Raw genomic sequence first — 18,717 nt, 5'->3', positions numbered from 1 at the left:
CTATGCTACCCATGCCCCATTCTGTTATCCAGAAAACCCATCCAACTAAACTGTGCATAAAGAACATAAAGTTTTAGAAATCACAAACTACACCTTCCCACGTAATGTTTCCTAACCACAAAAGGTACTGAAAGATTTTCCCAGATCTGATGGCCCTCTGTCCTTGTCTCAGAGTTATTTATGAGACTCTGAATTACACAAATTCATTCAATTTTCCACGCCTGATGGATAAAGTTTGAGTTTGAATTAAATCACAAGTTCACCTTGTGACAAATTCTTATTAGACTTGAAATACTTATTAGACTTGCTTGGGATTCTTCCAAAAAAAGTAGTATTTTATCTCAAAGATACATTCTGGCCAAATAATCAAACACGCTTTCTGAAATAAGCTGCATTCAGAATACAAAAACTGCATTAGAGCTAGATGGAAGAAACTAATGAACGTAAGTGTGTCTCTGTTTGTTTTTAATTGACTGATTTGACAAAACTTCTTGTAGTGGCCTCACTGACAATTTTCTTTTAATATGAGTGCGCCTCTGACAGATATAAAACTAAATTTTTTTTCTGAGAAGAATTAATGATATTTCAAGTTGGCAGCACACTATAAAAAGCGAGAAGAACGTGCATTAAAAATGATCATTTCCTACAATTTTTTTCTCCTCTGATTAATGTAAGCTACTTTAATTACAGAGGCAACTTCACAATATACTTCTAACTTTACCCTCTTGATCTAGAAGACAAATACTTCAAAGGGTTAAATTAGGATGAAAGAAGTGCAGAGATCAAAATATTACACCTCCTCCTCTTTCCTTCTTTTCTCTTCTTGTTCATCTTCATAAGCTTTTTGAATTCTCCTCCTCTGTTCAGCTAGTCGTTTCTCTTCTTTTTCTTCTTCCAGTCTAAGTTTTTCTCGCTCTGCTTCTTCCCTACGTCTCTTTTCATCAATCTAGAAAACAAAACAAAGAAGTATTCAGCTATCAACAGACAGCAGTAATCTCATAAACATCTCCCATCGTGAACATCTACAGAACTTTGAATCTCTGCTCATGCAATCAACAATTGTATGCAACAACTGAAAGATCTCAAAGGCCAGCCTATGTTTCAATTTCAGGATTCCTTTAAAACAAGCCAGTACTTTACTGTTTCTTTTTGGCCACTATTTACTGAACCATCTTTCACTACAAACGCTAATTATATGTGCTAGTAATAAAATCTGAATATTTGCAAACACTTTCCTCTGGAGGTACCGAAATAACACTTTACCAAACAAATAAGATGGGAAACCAAAGAAAAAAGACACAGTGATTGTCATCTTCTTTTCCACAATTGTATTTATAGACTCACTGTCGACTTACTGCAGCCAAAGCCCATTCTTAATTACTTTTGGCAGCCCTATACACATAAAGGACTCAAGCTTTTCATTCATTAAGAGATACACATCACAGAATGGCCTGGGTTGAAAAGGACCACAATGATCATCTAGTATCAGCCCCCCTGCTATCTGCAGGGTCAACAACCACCAGACCAGGCTGCCCAAAGCCACATCCAGCCTGGCCTTGAATGCCTCCAGGGATGGGGCATCCACAGCCTCCTTGGGCAACCTGCTCCAGTGTGTCACCACCTCTATGTGAAAAACTTCCTCCTAATATCTAATCTAAACCTCCCCTGTCTCAGTTTAAAACCATTCCCCTTTGTCCTATTACTATCCACCCATGTAAATGTTTTTACTTCTAAATTACTTACTATTTCCTTGATATTGTAATTACACTGACATCTAATTCACATTGAGTAAAATTACACACAAAGCTTCACAGACAGAAGACAGAAACTGATAGAACAGCAGTCACACTTTAGAAAGCCATCAACAAATAACCACGTCATTGTCATTGGGACAGTAATAATAAGTGCATGTCATTCTGACAAACATGCACTTGTAACACGCTCATTTCCAAGGGCAATTTTTTTTCCTTTACGCATTTATGTATGTAAGCTTGTACTGTATGAACTGCTTGAGAACTCCAAACTGAATTTAGAGAGTCACATTTCGGAAAAGAGACATAATCTAAGTTAATGAAGCCAATTATTAATAGCATCATTTTCATAACCATTTCTTATGAAGGGGAAAAAAAAAACAACCAGATTCAACAGCATACAGCTCTCAGCATACAGCCAGCTTGCAGAATTGGCTGCGACACAATAAAACCTTGGGTTAGTCAATATTATCTAATGATTTAATTTGCATGTAATCCCTCTTAAAAAAAAGAATAATTATTTAACATGACAAGTGGTGTAAGCATTCACCTGTAGACGAAGAAAGTTTTTGTATGACTCTTGTCGCTTCAGTTGTTGTGGAGATGGCGGCTCACCAAACACATTGCCCCGAGCAAAAGGAGAAGTCTGTGCAAATGCAAAACCTAAGAGGGAGATAGGGGAAAAAAAAAATCCAGCTAAAAATCAAATCAAACTGAAGAGAGCAAACCAGAGTGAAGGAGGAGGAATGTGAGACACTCCTTTCACAAAGTAGTTATGACAGCCCTAATTCAAGGCAATAGCTGAAAACAACAGTTGCAATTAAGTTTTCACACTGTCTGTCTAGAATGTTTTTACTGCTCATTAATGTCTGAGGTAGATGCCTTGTTACAAAATGACACCTACAAAAGATTTTAGGATATCATGAAACAAGTCACATATTTTACCCTGAAATCTACAGTTTAAGATCTAAAAAATGTCACACTGAAGTTAATTAGAATAGCAAACATTCTATATTTCATAATTCTATTGCTTGCCATCTACTCTGATTTAACACACATAGCTCTGTTTCTTGGGTTTATTCAATATTTAAAAACAGAGTATGAGGTAAAGTAGCAATGGATACTACAAACAACAAAGCCAAAAACTGGCAAATAAAATTATAAGCACTCAGAAAATGGAATTCTGCCATTGTAAGGCACCTTCTGTTCCATGAAATTTGAAGTGTCAGGTCTCTTTGAGCTCAGCAACTTTCTCCACTGTATTGGAAACAACATCACTGGGGACAGGTCACCAAGTTAACCTTCCTGAGTTAAGAATGTGACATAACCATACAGTCCCAATAGCTCTAGAGAAGAGGATCAACTCAGATAACAGAACAGCCTCTGCAGAACAGGATCTCTACAGGAAGTGGAGGAGAAAGAAAATAAATAAGCGTAAGTTGTGTTCTCTTTTCAACTGATACAGCATGATACTCATTCTTACCATGTCTCCTCCAAAGGACATAGTGCCTCAGGGGTGTGCAAACACCACAGCTCCACTAAGCTGAGATGAATAGAGCTACAAGCTGCTCTCATGCTCCTCCCTTACTTTTCCCTGTGCAGTGGCTTAACACCCAAGCCAGATGAAAGCAGAAACAAGATATACATTTATTCCCATAGAGATAGACAGGCTTACTTCTACTACTCAGCTCTAATTACAGAATCAAATACTTTCCGGTTAATGCTAGTTTTCCTTACACTGAATCACTGTTTGAATGCTTCCAAAACAGAACTTATATGTGGTTCTTCAGGATGGATTTACTTCACACAATCCATTCTGTGCAGAAATTCACAAGAAAGCTTATATATCATTTAAAAGGCACCAACACAAGGCAGACAAGTTACTATGGAATGCATCCAGGAATTAACTTATTGTGTAAAAGCTACTACCCAGCAAGTTCCTGTTTAGCAGGAAGGAGAAAAATGAAATGAAATAGAAATGAAAAATGAAATAAAATAGAAATAGTCTAAACAAGGTCATTTTAATGCCTGACTATTTAAGTGGGAGGTACAAGGCCATCCTGGTCACAACTCTCATCCATATCACCTTCTGTTCTCAGTGTCAATGATCTAACCAGGTGACTCTTGGCTTTAACAGCCTTGCCTGTTCCACCTCTTACAGCCTTGCGTGTTCCACCTCTTACTAAATGGTGAAATACACAGTGTATCAGGTAGGAAGAGCGAGACAGCACAGAAAGAAAGGAAAAAGAAGATTCAAGAGTCAACGGTCGTGACACTGAACACTGATCTTGGGAAACAGATCCGTGTTCCAATTAACATCTTTACATACAAGTGCAACAGATGGAGTAGGAAAAAGAAATCAGCATATAAGCTGACCCAAGCAGGGCAGATCCTGGGGACAGGTCTGGAGTATCGCAGCACTCTCATTCAGATGTCTCATGAAACATGAGAGAAAGATGCATTTGTTTTTTAAATAAGAAAGTCAAATAGAATCCCTAAAAATTGGAGGCAGTATGCAGGGCTGCATATCTACTTAGTGTACCCATTCCCTCTTTGAACTTCACTATGCCCGTTTCATCTTACGCCATCATCTACCTGCAGGCCATCTCCCCTACTTCTATGGCATTTTTCTCCTACTATACAGTCCTATTTCACTGCACCATTTAGAAGTAAAATAAATATGTATCAAGATTTGATTATGTAACTTTGAACCTGGAAAATTCATGTACTGATTCTGACTGTCAACAGTTACTATTTATCATTATGAGACAGATAGGAGAATATATTTTCAGCGCACACAAATGACAGCAACAGAGAAGTTTGCAGAAGAATAATTATATAGACTTCAATGTCACAAGGCACTAATGCTGCTAAAGGACTACAGGAAAGGAGGAAAAGAAACTAGAAGAGTTTGATCACTAAGACCTACAATTAGAGCTATAATAGTGTTCTTAAAAACCTGCTATTTTATTTGTAGATGCTCCTGCGTTCTCAGGTCTTGGTGAGGCCAAACTTAGGTCAACAGATACAATAGCCCTTCTATCTTCATATAATCTCGCCTCTGGATTATGATACGCATCTTCATTTTGCTTGTGCATCATATTCAAGTCAGCTGAAGGAAAGGGGAAATAACTGTTTATAGCATTTTGTTCTCACATAAGCATGTTCACCATAGATTCTAAAAAACAGGGCTTTTTAGCAGACTTCATTTCTGGATGCAGCAACTACAGGAACAAAAAAATGTAAGCAAAGATAAGAACATATATGCTACAGTGAAATATTAGTTACAAGGAATTCTTTTGCCAGGAATGATTCCTCACAGCAAACCTCTGCCCCACCAGAAGCTATGAAACGGGAAGGCAAAGAGCTCAAAGACAAAACAGACTGAAACAGTTGTGATGATGAGCACCTATTTCCTAAAAGCTGTAAAATACTTCTCAGTTTAGAATTGGTATTTTAAGTACTGAATCCCTAGTTTATTTCATTCCTGTTAGGGGCAATAACCACAATAAGCCATTAAGGTGTATTGTGGCCTTCATGTCACCTTAATAGTCCAAGTGTTGATGTCTGTGCAAAATAGTGTCATCCAATTTTTTTCTTAAGCACATTTCAATCAAGATTTACACACTGCTTATTTGTTACCAGAAAAATCCTGGTCAAAGATACCAATTTCAGCTCATCTTGAAACATTCACTGTATTACTCCTAAAAGGCTCATTTTCAAAATAAAGACAAAGAAAACCAACCCTACTACATAGTTTCCAAACTATGTTTCAAAACAGTCATTCTTATACATAGGAATCACTGTAGTCATTTGAACACACAGGTTTCAAATACTTGAAATTACATCCCTCTCTGTAAAGGACCTTTTGCATCAGTGTTTCAGAAGCTGTTTACAGACATCTTCAAGAAGGCAAAAGTCACACTGCACAAAATAAGAGACATAGCAGAAACAGCACATTATGTTTGATGATGTTTCACTCCTACCTTATCCTTCAAGTTGCTAAAGTACAATGGGGATAAATAACTTTAGATACATTATCCAGGAAAACTAGCTAACAATCTTCTCTCGGTTCCCCATTCACAAACAAATTTCTGAGGAAGTATATGCACACTTTAGGCTAACACAAGCAACCTCTTTTTCTCTGGCTTACACTACCCACACTGTCAAAAAGCCTGGAGCAAGAAACCAGGTACTCAAATGCTGTGCTTAAAGATAGGCAGTGACAACATCTCTACCTGCTCTGGGGATAAACACGAGCTTCTAAACTTACTATTTGGGCACACAGGTTTTGCAAAGCCTTTGAACCTTACCTCCATCTTCAAATGACTAGCCACATGCCATTGAGGTGTCATAAAATTGAAACTTATTACCTATATATGGACTGTTACCCAGTGTGTGTTCCATGCTTTCAAGATTCTCGTATTTTAGTACCAGAGGACATATTCTGAAAACCTAACGGGAAGGCAGCATCATATTCCAATAGCATGAAAATCAATTTGCATCACACTAGAAATCAACAGTTACATAGCTTTAAGTCTCATCCACTCTGAAAGTCACTGCTTTTATTTGTTTTGGACCATTATTATTATTGCTTCCACTAGTGTATTCAGCTTTCCACAAACTGACTGGTATCATACCCCTGAATGGGGATGAGAAATGGTTGTCTCAAACATCACATTTGACTTCTACTGGATAATTTCTAGAGTCTTCCCTTTCTTTTCCACATTAATTGGAAGCATTTAAATTCTTTCAGCTGGGAGGAGGAATAAGAAAACGTCAAGTCCATTTGACTTACTGTTTCTGTGTGCTGTAATTATTACCTCTTGAATAAACGACAGAATCATGAAGGAAGCTGAATCTTTAACACTGAAATCAGGTTGGATATGATACAGAATCAACATGGCATTTAAATTCACCCATGGAAAACCTACTCTAGTTTCCTTATACCATAAGCCTGAAACAAATCCATCTCTCAATCGCTGCTAAAGAGCCAGTATAGCTATTTTCAAGCTAAGATGCTGAAGGCAAGAATTGAACTAGAATAGGCCTACAAGAGATAAATGGCTGCTGAGATGTGGCATAAGTCCTCAAGTCACAGGATCAAATGTGAGCATGCAAACATCTTTCATTCAGCTGAAATGATTGAGGGGATTTCCAAAACAGTTATGGCAATTACATGGAGATAACAGTTCAACAAAAGAAACACTTTGCGGCACTTACTTTAATGTTAAGAAATTCATTTTGAAATGTACGAATCTAGTTGTGCTTACTGAGAACTATTTTAATTTCTGCACAAAACTTTGTTGCTGTAGTGAACCCTACAGCAAAACTGTACATAGAGAAAGCTTTGCCTAAATGCAGGGACTATGTCCAGGATCCAGAATTACAAATTTGAGTTGTACATCTACCTCTGATTTACAGAAGGCTATAATCTGGGCAAGTTGTTCATCTGCCATCTCCCAGCCTGCTGCTCCCATCTTGTATAAAGCAGCGCTTAGAAATAAAAGAAATAAAATTTTAAAACATTACTGACAAACTGCCATTTATACAACCATTTGCCAGCAGTGCTACTTGGAGATTTAAGTATTCCACTTAGGTTTAGATATTTATTCTAACATTTTCCATGTCACAAGTAAAGCTTTCTAAAAACCTGGAAAATGTTTATATAAAAGCCTCCAGAACAGACCTCAGCCTATTTCTACTACAGCTTTTTTCCTTTTACCCTTTACTTTTGCATTTGTTCTTCATTTAAAGCTGATACCTACTTTTTTTTTTTTTAAATAGTACCCTTTGAATCATTCTACTGAAATGAAATCGATTACTTAAATATTCCCAGAGCGCATCTGCTTAAAACAAGTATTTCTGTTTGTAAATAAAGCATTATCAGTGATACAAAACATGAAATAACATATGTGAATAAAGCCCTTACAGGAGCAAGAGAATCCTCAAAAGACAGCCCATAGTTTTGGCAAACGTACTTATCAGATTTCCTTTTGCATCTCTGAGAGGAGCTCCACCACCACCTTTTCCCCAGGGGTTGTAATTCCTCATTTCTGCTTCTAACTTGGCTTCGTAACGTTCTTTCTCTTCTCTCTCTTGTCTGTGTCTTTCCTCTCTCTCCCTTATCTAGAAAGAAACAATCCAAAATTAATTGCTTAAAAATATCACAAGGCGTATAATTTGATTAAAAAGCCAAAGAAGTAAGGCGAGTGCACTCATCCCTCCACCTGTATCTAGTAAACTTCATTTCACTGCCTACCAGGCAGACAGAACACCGAACTGTCAGAACACACAAGTACAGTTGTGTGTGATCACAGAGGAACACTTTGGAAGTCTTCCAAATATTCATGTCTGACACCTGCAGTAGATCGAAAGTCCCACATTCTTGGATCTTATGATAGAGGAGGTTGTACTGCTTCTCAGTCTGACACGTTTTGTTCAGCCTAAACTCAGAGATGGGATAAAGACTTTTACCCAAAAACAATAAGAGAATGTGATACAATTCTGAAACTGTTCATTAAACAGCTGTACTACAGTAAGACATGATGATACATGCAAATAATGCGTGACTGCTCATATGGTTTGTTTTCCTTTGAGACTGCATTAAATACACATAACAGTGTCCTTACTACTTCATGTAGCTCTCATAAAGAGAACAGCTGTTAAAAAAAAAAAACAATCTAACTTCTATTCAAAGCTCCTGAAACACTGCCTATTTCTGTAGCTAAATTACGTTAGCACATTAAGTTTATTCCTTTCATGCATCAAATAAATAAAAATAAGTTTCCCTTTATCACAGAATGGCTTGGATTGGAAAGGACCTTGAAGATTGCCTCCTTCCAACTCCCTGCCATGAGCAGGGTTGCCACCCACTACATCAGGTAATCAATCAAAGACAATTTTGGATGAGACGCCATGAGTCAAAACAAAGACACATACAATCTGCAGACTGTTTCCATGCCTAGATACATGATTTAGCAAAGCGTTGTTAGAGTTAGGGTAGTATGGTTAGGTTGAACTTGTTGATCTTTAAGCTCTTTTCCAACCTACCAATTCTATGATTCTATGGCTTTGTGTACAGTGAGAAAATGAGAGAAAGAATGTACAGTATATTCTGCTCGCTTTTAAAGATACGCAGAATTATAGCTTTGAAAAATTATCTTGTCAGGATTGCCAGATCTTTATGTCAAATTGTGCAGTCTCTCACGTGGCAGTAAGCTTGAAAAGCCTGCTGTTTACCTGAAGAGCTAAAATGAGCTAAAGAAAGGTCAGAGGACCAGCAGAAAGGAAACAATGGAGAGAGGGAGGGTTAAGAAGGCTTTTTTTACTAGCAAATGGAATGAATATCTCTGAAAGAATACTACAGTTACAACCATTACATGTTAACAAGAAGAAAATGTCAGCAGCTTTGTAACTCAGTACCTGCTGCTGCAATTCTTGCTGATAAGACAACGTCGCCTCTTTGGAAGGCTTTGACTTTTCTTCAGAAAATACTCCTATGCTTCTTTGTCTGTCTCCTGTACTCCTCTGTCCAACGTTACTTCTGAAGCAGAAATCCACACATATAAAAGTGGAAAACATCAAACATCATAGGTTCAAAAGGGAAGGGGAAAAAAATTAAATAAAAAAAGCTCTGACCAAAATACATTACAGCCTAAGCAGTTTATCTATATAAAACAGAGAAGTTCACTGAATTATTTAGATAGAGATTGTTAAATGTAAGTTTGAAGAGTAGCCTTTAACACACTTTAATTCAATATATCTTGTTAGCAAACTACTTCCAATACAAAAAGCATATCAATACAGAGAAATGCAAACAAAGATCCAATGCTGACAAAGAATAAATAATATACATACACAAATAGTATAAATTATACAACAAAGAATAAACATAATTACTTACACAGATTGCTCTACTGGGGCTTGGGCTAAAGGAGGATCCAGGTTAGGTGTGGGTTGCATTCCCATCATACCTGTGCCATCTGCAAAGTAAAACAATCAAAACCACTGTATTTGACATCTGTATTCATACTGAAATAGGAAAGGTAGTACTGTGCCACAGCAGGGCTTGAAATCACTACACGTACTATTGCTTCAGTCCGAGACAGTAAGAAATGCAACTCTAAAACAATGTCATACTCTCAGATTTCATGTCCTAGCTATATCCTACTTTGTGACAACAACCTTAACCCTGCAGGTGAACTTTAAGCATTCATTTGTTTAATACTCTAAACAGTAAGCCATTGATGACAAGACTAAAAAGAAACTTCTAGAGGTTCAAGATCACAGATTCCCATCTTACTTTTTCCTTGTAACTTCAAAGACCTATCAAGCCATAAGCTACTACAGTTCAAGGAGAAATTTATAATGGGGGGGATAAGACTAAAAGCTACTGCTTTTAAATATCTAGCATTCACAAAATTCCCCAACTGACATCAATCCCATTAAAAACTATCATCAAAAGTTTTCTTTGTTCTGTATTTTAGCTTTTTCTATGGAGGTATCAGAGCAATTTTTTTTTTAGAATTCCCCCCTTCCCAAAAACCACACCAAACCTTCCCTAATCACACTTATGTCACTCATTAGACCATCATAAGCAAAGGGTAAATTAAAAAAAAAAAAAAAAGCACACTGGTTTACTTAATATAACTCCTTCAAAAATACCTACATCTGAAATCACAATGAAACCAAGACAAACAATTAACTATAAAATCATTTTAGTAATTTAAAAAAAGAAAAGTTTCTATTATTGAAGCTACAAAGAAAATAATGTGGGCAGAGTAATGGCTAAGCAACTGATCTTAAAGCCCTAAGACTTCTGGAAGCTGTAGCTTCTTTTTGCATCATTCAAAACCAATACTGGAGAAAAAAAAAAAAATCTACTTTTCATTCTCACATTCAGCACATACCTAAGAGCTGGGTACAAGCAGTTGTTACTAGTTAAATTATTCATCAGTTAACTTGGTTAAAGACAGTTATCTGAATCACTTACATCCAACCCATCCAAAATCATCAACTTACAATATGCAAGATTGGGATCCAAAGGATTCCTTGCTCCGTAGAAGTAATACGCATCATCGTAAGGTGTTCTATAGTTGTCTGCCAAAACTGGAGGTGGCGGCATAGGGGCGAGCCTTAAAGAAAACAGGAACCATTTTTGGTTTGAACTGAACAGAGATCACTTAGAGAAATAATAGAAAAGAAAGAGAGGGAATTCACTGTGGGAAAATGTAGCTCAATCCAAGAACTCTCATTAGTGCCACGCAGGAACAAGATACAATAAATCTCAATAAGGAGTCAACCTTCCCTTAGGGAGTAGCAAGTGAACCACACTATTCTAGAAATCTAAGGAGTGTAAAGGAAGCCCATCTTCTTTAACTGGTTCAGATGATGATATTTGCAGGTTATCTCTGTAACAGTAAATAAAACACGCCATGCAGCAGTCTCTGACCAAAAAGCAAGCAGCACAGCTTTAGCTGTGGATGTCTCATCCCTGGAGGTTTTCAAGGCCAGACTGGACAGGGCCCTGGCAGCGTGACCTACTGTGCTGCAATCCTGCCCACAGCATGGAGGCTGCAATTAGATGGTCTGTAAGTTCCCTTCCAATCCAAGCCATTCTGTGACTGTATGATAATCCACTGTAAGAAAACCCTAGGTATGCAATGTTATGTCAGTGCAAAGTAATTTACTATTAAGCTCTTTTTTGTTAATATTTTCCATCTTCATTACTTCCTTGGAGAAGGATTGACAACACCGCTGAGCTCTGCCTTTCTAAGTAGCAGCAACATGATGAACACTGAGCTTATTTAACATGCAAAAATCAAGATGATGATCAAGCACCTGGGAGCTGCCATTTCACCAAGAGCGCTGGCTAGCCCTCTGTGAAAGTCTTCATTCCCTGGAGAGACAGAAGGCATGGACACTGGAGTTTGGAAAGCAACCCTGGGCCTTTCAGGTGGTAATTTCTCTTCAGAGGTTCTTGCTGTCAAACCAAACTGCTTCAATCTGTTCGGCTAATGGAGAAAGAAAAGAAGTAGAAGAAAAAAGTATGTAACATGTTATCAACATGGAATATTCTGAACCTCCATTTAGGTTGTGTTAGTACCACTAGTACCTAATTACTGTTCACATTTCCTGTAACTGCATTTTTTTTTTTTTTCCTTCTTGGGGAACTACTGGAAATCTTTTACTACAAGGAGATCTAATATGTTAACCATAGATTTAAAAATAATCTCCACTGCTGGTTTCAGGAATTATATTGCCCTAATCATTATCCAGGAAGAAGTATTTACTTATCTGTAGTAGAGCTTAACTACAGCTGCCAGTTTCCTGCACTGACAGCATTCTCATATTAAACAAAGTTTATGAAATCCATCCCCCCTCTAACATTGAGTTCGTAATCAGTAGGAATAAAGACAAACAAACACTGAGACTTTCTCCAATAAACATTTCTTTGCAATGTCATTATGTTTGAGGTTCCTTTAGATTTTTTTCAAGCAGTACAATCACATTTTTAAAAAATATTATTTCTTAAGTAAAAGTAACAAATGTTTATTGATAACTGGCAGCCTCAGAAAATGGTCAAAGGCAACATGCAAGTAGAACAAAGGCATGCAAGTCGATTAGTTTCACAACTATCCTACCACACCCACAAAGCCCCTACACCACCTGCTACACATAAGTACTTTAACATCTGTTTAAATGAACCACTATAACAGAAGACCAAAAAACCCACCATATGCTATGTAAGTAAAAATCAGACTGTTTCTGAATTTACCAGTCCTAACATTGTAGTGCTTCAGCTACCGTGCATGCAGAGACAGTAATATTAGCACCAGCTAAATATTAAATATCTAACAGCAAACTGCATGTCCTACAACAGGAAAGCGTTTCAACAAAATATTAAATGTTTACCTCCTCATCACTTAGCTGCAAGACAGTATATACAAGGCAGTTAGTACTCACCAATCATGGACTACATCATTAAGATTAGAATTCACAAAATCTAGATGTTATTTTTTTTTTATATTTAACATTTAACTTCAAATGCCTAATTGTGAATACAAGTAACAGCAATTTAAAATTCTAAAGCTATCTACAGACTTTTTTTTTTTTTTTTTAAACTTATTTTTTCAAATCTGTGATATGGAGCAGGAGAACATTTAAAGCAGCCTTTCTCACTAACAAGTTTTACATCAAGTGTTCCCAGCATCCCCCAAACTTCAGCTCTGGGACTAATTACAGAGGTAACTGGCAGTCAGTTTATCTTGAGGATTGTTTTCTTCTAAACAAGCAGTAAACACAACAGTCTCCTTTTATATATTCTGAATCAAGCACTATTATTTAAGCTACCTGGAAATAATCAAGAAAACCACCTTATTAGAATCTCTCCTCAAGATGCAATTTAAAGTTAACAGTGAGCGTTACTTAATGGATATCGCAACTCTACTTAATCAAAGGCTTTTGGCCAAACTAATGGTTTTTAAACACATCCTGAACTTACTCTGGATGTAACTTTGCTCATACAAGTACTTCTCAGTCCCTGAGATGCATGCAGAATACACAGTGCTTCCCCACAGTACGCATATGACTGCTCAGGTTTGATCAGAAATGCTCGCTGCAGCCAAGATCAGCAGCATCCTCTGCTCAGTTTGTCTTCTTTTCCTGTATAACTCTCACACATACACTTCAACCCTCTCCTTTTCAATATCTGAATCCCCAGTTAGCTCTAACCCAACTAAAGCAACAGAAGAGATTTGGATTTTTGCCACCTAAACAAACCAAATCAGTTTGTGGAAAGAGTTCAAACTGACATCACAGATGCTTTCAGCAGAGAGGCCAGGAACATGCAGCTGGAACATGACTGTGCCCTATCTCCCCACGTAAAGCAAGAATTCTGGTTCTGCTTAGCTGTTTATTTAGTTGCAGTTTCTGTCTCCTGCCTCAAATGCTGACTTTATTGCTGACAGTAAGCTGCAGCAATACAGTCAAATTCATTTTTTAGAAAAATGAGAGCTCCTTTCATGCCTCTCTCCAGAAGTACCTCAAGTTCCTTTCTATGCTGTACTTTCCTCAAAAAAAAAGTACCACTGATAACTTAAGCTGGTAACCAGTTCAACTAACAACCACTTTACTCTTGCTCGAGAAAGTTATCCATCCTTTATCTCCAGTAGCAGACATCTACAGCACCCAAGATGCACTGGCTTTGGCCTCTTAAAAAAAGAAAACACACATGCAAGTGACATGTGCAAATCATCATACTTGTGTGGCAAGCAATCTGCCATGGATGTTTCTGGCACTGACAGTCCACTCTCACGTACGGGATAATCAAAATTTTTACTAGAATTACCCTAATAAGGAAGTCAACGCAGTGGTAGCTCTGCATTTAGTCTTACAAGTAACACAACATTAAACATCTTTTTTATTAAATCACATAAAAATGCTTTTGCTCCTTAATGTTACATAAGAGAAATCCCACATAAGTAGGGGAAAAAAACAAAAAACACCCCATATTCCTCACCTTCTTTTCTGGGTCTATAGCCCCAGAAGCAGCAACTGAGAGCTCAAGTTCCTTCTCACTGTGTTTAACAACAACAAAAAAGGAATCAAATCAGAAAGCAGTAACAACTAGACTCATTTTTTTCAAAGCACAAACATCACAGCTCTGAAATGGCTATAACTCTGAAAACATAGAGTTCTTACATTGTAACACACTTCTATTTGATTTCTTCTGGAGTCAGGATAAGTTTTTAATAAACATACTCAAATAAATTACTCAGAACTACAATATATAATATATTGTAATTTCCAGTCCCAGGTTTGTGCCGTGTGTACAATTTTCAGCCACAGTGAAGCTGTCAAAAGTAACTTTTTAATTCATTATCCTTCCATTGGCCTAACGGCGTGTTTGTGTATATCTCCATTGTCACTCAGCAAGCAACTACTAATACATAAGCAAGAAATTGGTATTTTATTATTCGGCATAAGTCATATGGTTGAGAACTTTGAAAGTGAAAGGTTACTTTCTTAAACTGGAGGGAAATAAAGATTTATTTTCAACTTCTCAAAGTAACTGCTCACTCTGCTACCATCAAGAAAGCTGAAAACTGGTGAATTTACTGAAAGTTAAAGTTCCCACGCCCCCAACTTAATTAGATGTAATTAACCTAGCTAGCTTGAAAATTATCACATCCAGTTAATGAAATTCCTTTAAATTTCAGATATTCTCTTTTAAAAATAAAGTAACTTTCCATTACCGCCTCTTATTTCGCTGTTGTTCAGCCATCTGTTCAATTAATTCTTGCCTGTATTTCTCCTTTTTCCTTTGGAGAAGTTCTAGGTCTTGATCACCTAATGGAAATGGTCACACAGTACATAAACCCTTCACAAAATACACAAACGTAGTTGGGCAAACGCACTGCAAGTCATTCAAATCAGAAACATGAAACACAGCACGGTACGCCATGAGGCAATTGTATAATTATAACATCTGTATATTCACTGATTAAGAAACACACAGGAAAGTTAAGCTAAGTAAGATTACCGTAATAGGAAGATAATAAATGGAAAATGCTTACTGAAGCTGTAGGCTCACAATATCCTCCACGAGGAGCGATCTCCAGGAAGAGATCCTTCCTCAGTGGCAGTCAGCACTTAAATGGGAATTACGGGAGGTGGAGCCAGGCTCCACTCCTTCTGGCAGCACAGATGAATTGCCTTCACCTGTGCTCCCAGGGCTGACTATTGCTTGCCTCAGGTGGTCAATCAGAGGTTCAGGCCATAATTCAGCAGTTCCCATACAGGCAACACAATGACTGAAGAAATGTTACTTCAATTTTACGTTATTTTTAATTCTTTCCCTCTTACGCTCCTCCGCTAAGAAAGCTGCACTGTGGCATGTCCAAATTATGAAGCTTTGGATAAAAAGAAAGTTAAAACAAAAAACAGCCAAACCCATGGGGGAAAAAAGCATATTTTTTAAGATGGTTTCCATGACTACTATGAATTAGAGAAGTACTGGCAGATATGCATGTGTTAAAGGAAAACAGCGATTACATCTCATGTGGATTTTATGAACTTGGAAAAAACCCTCCAGTTTTGGTAATTTCTCCAGTGTATATGTGGAGCTTTCTATTAATAATAGATTGCAAAGCAAACAAAAATAAAAAAAACATAACTCTAGATCATCAGTGACTTAGACCTGACTAGTGAAGCGGGCTGGAGAAAGAAGGTTAAAAAAAAAAGAAGGAAAATAAATACCCACGATTCACATTTGACTCAAGTTTCAGTTATTGTGTTGTGAGTGCAAAGTGACCCAAGTATGCAAGGGAACCTCATGGCCTGTGACTGAAATCACTTCCTATTTCCACATATTTCAACTTTCACACAACCTAGTTATAATCTTCTGTGAGGAAGACAAAGTCGTAACTCAGGTGAGTACAGTGAGATGTTTGCAAGCAGGTTGGAGAGGCTGACAGTTACAGCACTGTGATTTTAACTCTGCCTTCAAACCACTGAAAAAATCATCTAGCCACATACACTGAAGATCAGGTACACTCATATGTAAAAATAAACAGAAACTAATGCTGACATCATGCAACAACAAATTATCCAATTTTGCCACCAACTAAAATCTAGCCTGCCTTCAAAGGCTTGCATCTGAAGAATCAATTTTCTTGTTCCTGCCTTATTTTCTGATTTTAGCTAGAAATGCTGTTTTTTTATCAGTACTTCTCTCCAATAAGCTCAATAATGATGTTCACCGATAAATATGATGGCTACATTTAAGCATCAGAACTGTCTGTTTTTGCACACAATTGTGAACACCACCCATTCCCATACTTCTGCAATTCATTTTGGAGTATCAGGTTCTGGTGTCTCTGAAAATGTACAGGTTAATGTTTCGCCAACATTCTGTATTATCACTCATTAAAAAAAAAAATAATAAATGTAAGATTGTATCTGGGCTTTACCCTGATAACAACTAAGAAGAAACTTGGGCCCTTCAGAATTAATTAGAAAGCTCTACAAACTTAACTTAAGGTCTAGTTTTTACTACTATTATTTTCTCTTCGTAAATAACACTTATTTACCAGTATCAGGGAAAATAAGTATGAAGAAAAAATGAAATGCACAAAGAAAAGCTAATTATGTCATTAGATAAGTTTCTATACATACCAAGAATGAGGCCAGTAGCATATGTCATTTCAGGAGCAGATTTGGCAGGTTCATTAGCTAAAGAACTAATCTGTGCCTGATTTCTGGCAAAAACAAACAAGAAAACAGAAAGATCAGACTTGAGAATTTAGTTACGCTTTGTGTAAAACGTGACAGGTGCATTTACATCTTAGCTGAAAGAAAAGTAATTTTGGATTAGGGATTTTAAACAGGGCTTTTCCTCTCACCATGATTTTGTAGTACAAAACACATTTTAATACCAGACCTAAAATTTCCAGTTCGCGAGATCCGCTGCACGTGTGATCTCTCCTTTAATTCGTCTTCATAATCTGCAGGAAGATCTCTTACTATTCCATCCAGATTGGGCCTTAAAGAAATAGAAAATACTCAACCATACTTGCCTAAAAACATCTAATCTGAAATGAAAGGTGCAGCAGATGGATCCTCAGCCTGATTGCACACTGGATAATAGAACCAATTTGGAAAATACCACGCAATTTTTTTTAGGAACAATTCATTTTGCTAGCATTATCAGAGCAACACTTTGTCTGGAATTCAAATTCCCAAGTCTGCCTTCAAGCCAAAGGGATACCACATCTCTCACAAAATATCTTTTTACTTGAATGTCTGGCTGACTGCATGCTAGCTGGACTTTCCTGTGTAGAATTTACTTTTCCTTACAAAAACAGATATTCCGCTCACAGCAAGACACTGAGGCCCTGGAGCATGTTCAGAAAAGGGCAATGATGCTGGTGAAGGATCTGGAGCACAAGTCTTATGAGGAGCGGCTGAAGGAGCTGGAATTGTTCAGTCTGGAGAAAAGGAGGCTCAGGGGAGACCTTATCATCCTCTGTAACTACCTGAAGAAAGGTTATGGCAAGGTGGGGGTCAGCATCTTCTCCCATGTAATGAGCAATAGGACTAGAGGGAATGGCCTCAAGCTGCACAAGGGGAGGTTCAGGTTGGACGTTAGGGAAACTTTACTCCCAAAAAGAACGGTCATGTGCTGGAATGTGCTACCCAGGGAGGTGGTGGAATCATCATCACCAGGTGTTCAAGAACTATCTGGATGTTGTACTAAGGGACCTGGTTTAGTGGGGAAATATTGGTGGCAGGTGGACAGTTGGCCTAGATGATCTTGGAAGTCTTTTCAAACCTTGGTGATTCTATGAAATCCTTCACTGCAGAGCCAGTTTCCCTGACAAGTTTTATTACTCTTTGTTGTTTACACTGATACGACTATAATCCTACCACTGGTGGCAACCCTAGACAAGATCTCAGAAGTGATGCAGGATCACACGCTTAGGCATTTGGACTGCATTGATTGGAACTCATCTTGCTCTTAATCCCAGATTAACAGGATTAATGGATTAAGCCTACAACAACTTGAACCACAGCTGTTGGGTAAACGTAGTGAAACAGTCATTTCAGCTTTTTTAATGACAGCCTATTGTTCACTATGCACCTGACAACATTCGATCAAGATTAAAGACAGGTAATACGGTGAATACCTAAATTCAGGAGCTGAAGTTCAAAGAAATAAAAAAGAAACTCCAAATAATTCTAAAGATGCTAAAAACTGCATAAGCACAAGAGAGTTTTTCCTGAAAACATCTAGGGTAGCTGAATTTTTCTAGCCCTGAAAATTAGTCTGTAATGAGAATGATCAGTTACCCTGAGAAACTAAGGCAAGAATAGGTATTCAATGAGAAAATAAAGCATGCAAAAGACAAAGGTATATTTTCCAAAGCTGGGCAAAGTCATGGAATTCCTATTAAAGAAATAA

General features: G+C 37.4%; 1 protein-coding gene across 1 annotated transcript in view; it reads right to left on the bottom strand.

Moving 5' to 3' along the window:
- CSPP1 (centrosome and spindle pole associated protein 1) overlaps positions 1-18,717 on the bottom strand; it is a 53,367-nt gene that overhangs the window by 20,064 nt on the left and 14,586 nt on the right. Inside the window, exons 9-21 of the mRNA XM_042869810.1 lie at positions 17,197-17,298; positions 16,932-17,014; positions 15,011-15,104; positions 14,275-14,332; positions 12,669-12,683; positions 11,595-11,767; positions 10,776-10,888; positions 9,658-9,736; positions 9,177-9,297; positions 7,733-7,880; positions 4,711-4,863; positions 2,302-2,414; positions 797-946 (exon numbers count right to left, since the gene is read on the bottom strand). Of these exons, the coding sequence (XP_042725744.1) occupies positions 797-946; positions 2,302-2,414; positions 4,711-4,863; positions 7,733-7,880; positions 9,177-9,297; positions 9,658-9,736; positions 10,776-10,888; positions 11,595-11,767; positions 12,669-12,683; positions 14,275-14,332; positions 15,011-15,104; positions 16,932-17,014; positions 17,197-17,298 (1,402 nt within the window). The remainder of the gene's footprint in view (positions 1-796; positions 947-2,301; positions 2,415-4,710; positions 4,864-7,732; positions 7,881-9,176; positions 9,298-9,657; positions 9,737-10,775; positions 10,889-11,594; positions 11,768-12,668; positions 12,684-14,274; positions 14,333-15,010; positions 15,105-16,931; positions 17,015-17,196; positions 17,299-18,717) is intronic.

This window comes from Lagopus leucura, unplaced genomic scaffold (genome assembly GCF_019238085.1).
Source record: "Lagopus leucura isolate 7727_CA_CO unplaced genomic scaffold, USGS_WTPT01 Super-Scaffold_100002, whole genome shotgun sequence".
Lineage (NCBI taxonomy): Eukaryota > Metazoa > Chordata > Aves > Galliformes > Phasianidae > Lagopus > Lagopus leucura.
Note: the sequence above shows the minus strand (reverse complement) of the source record. Positions and strands in the feature narration are given on the sequence as shown.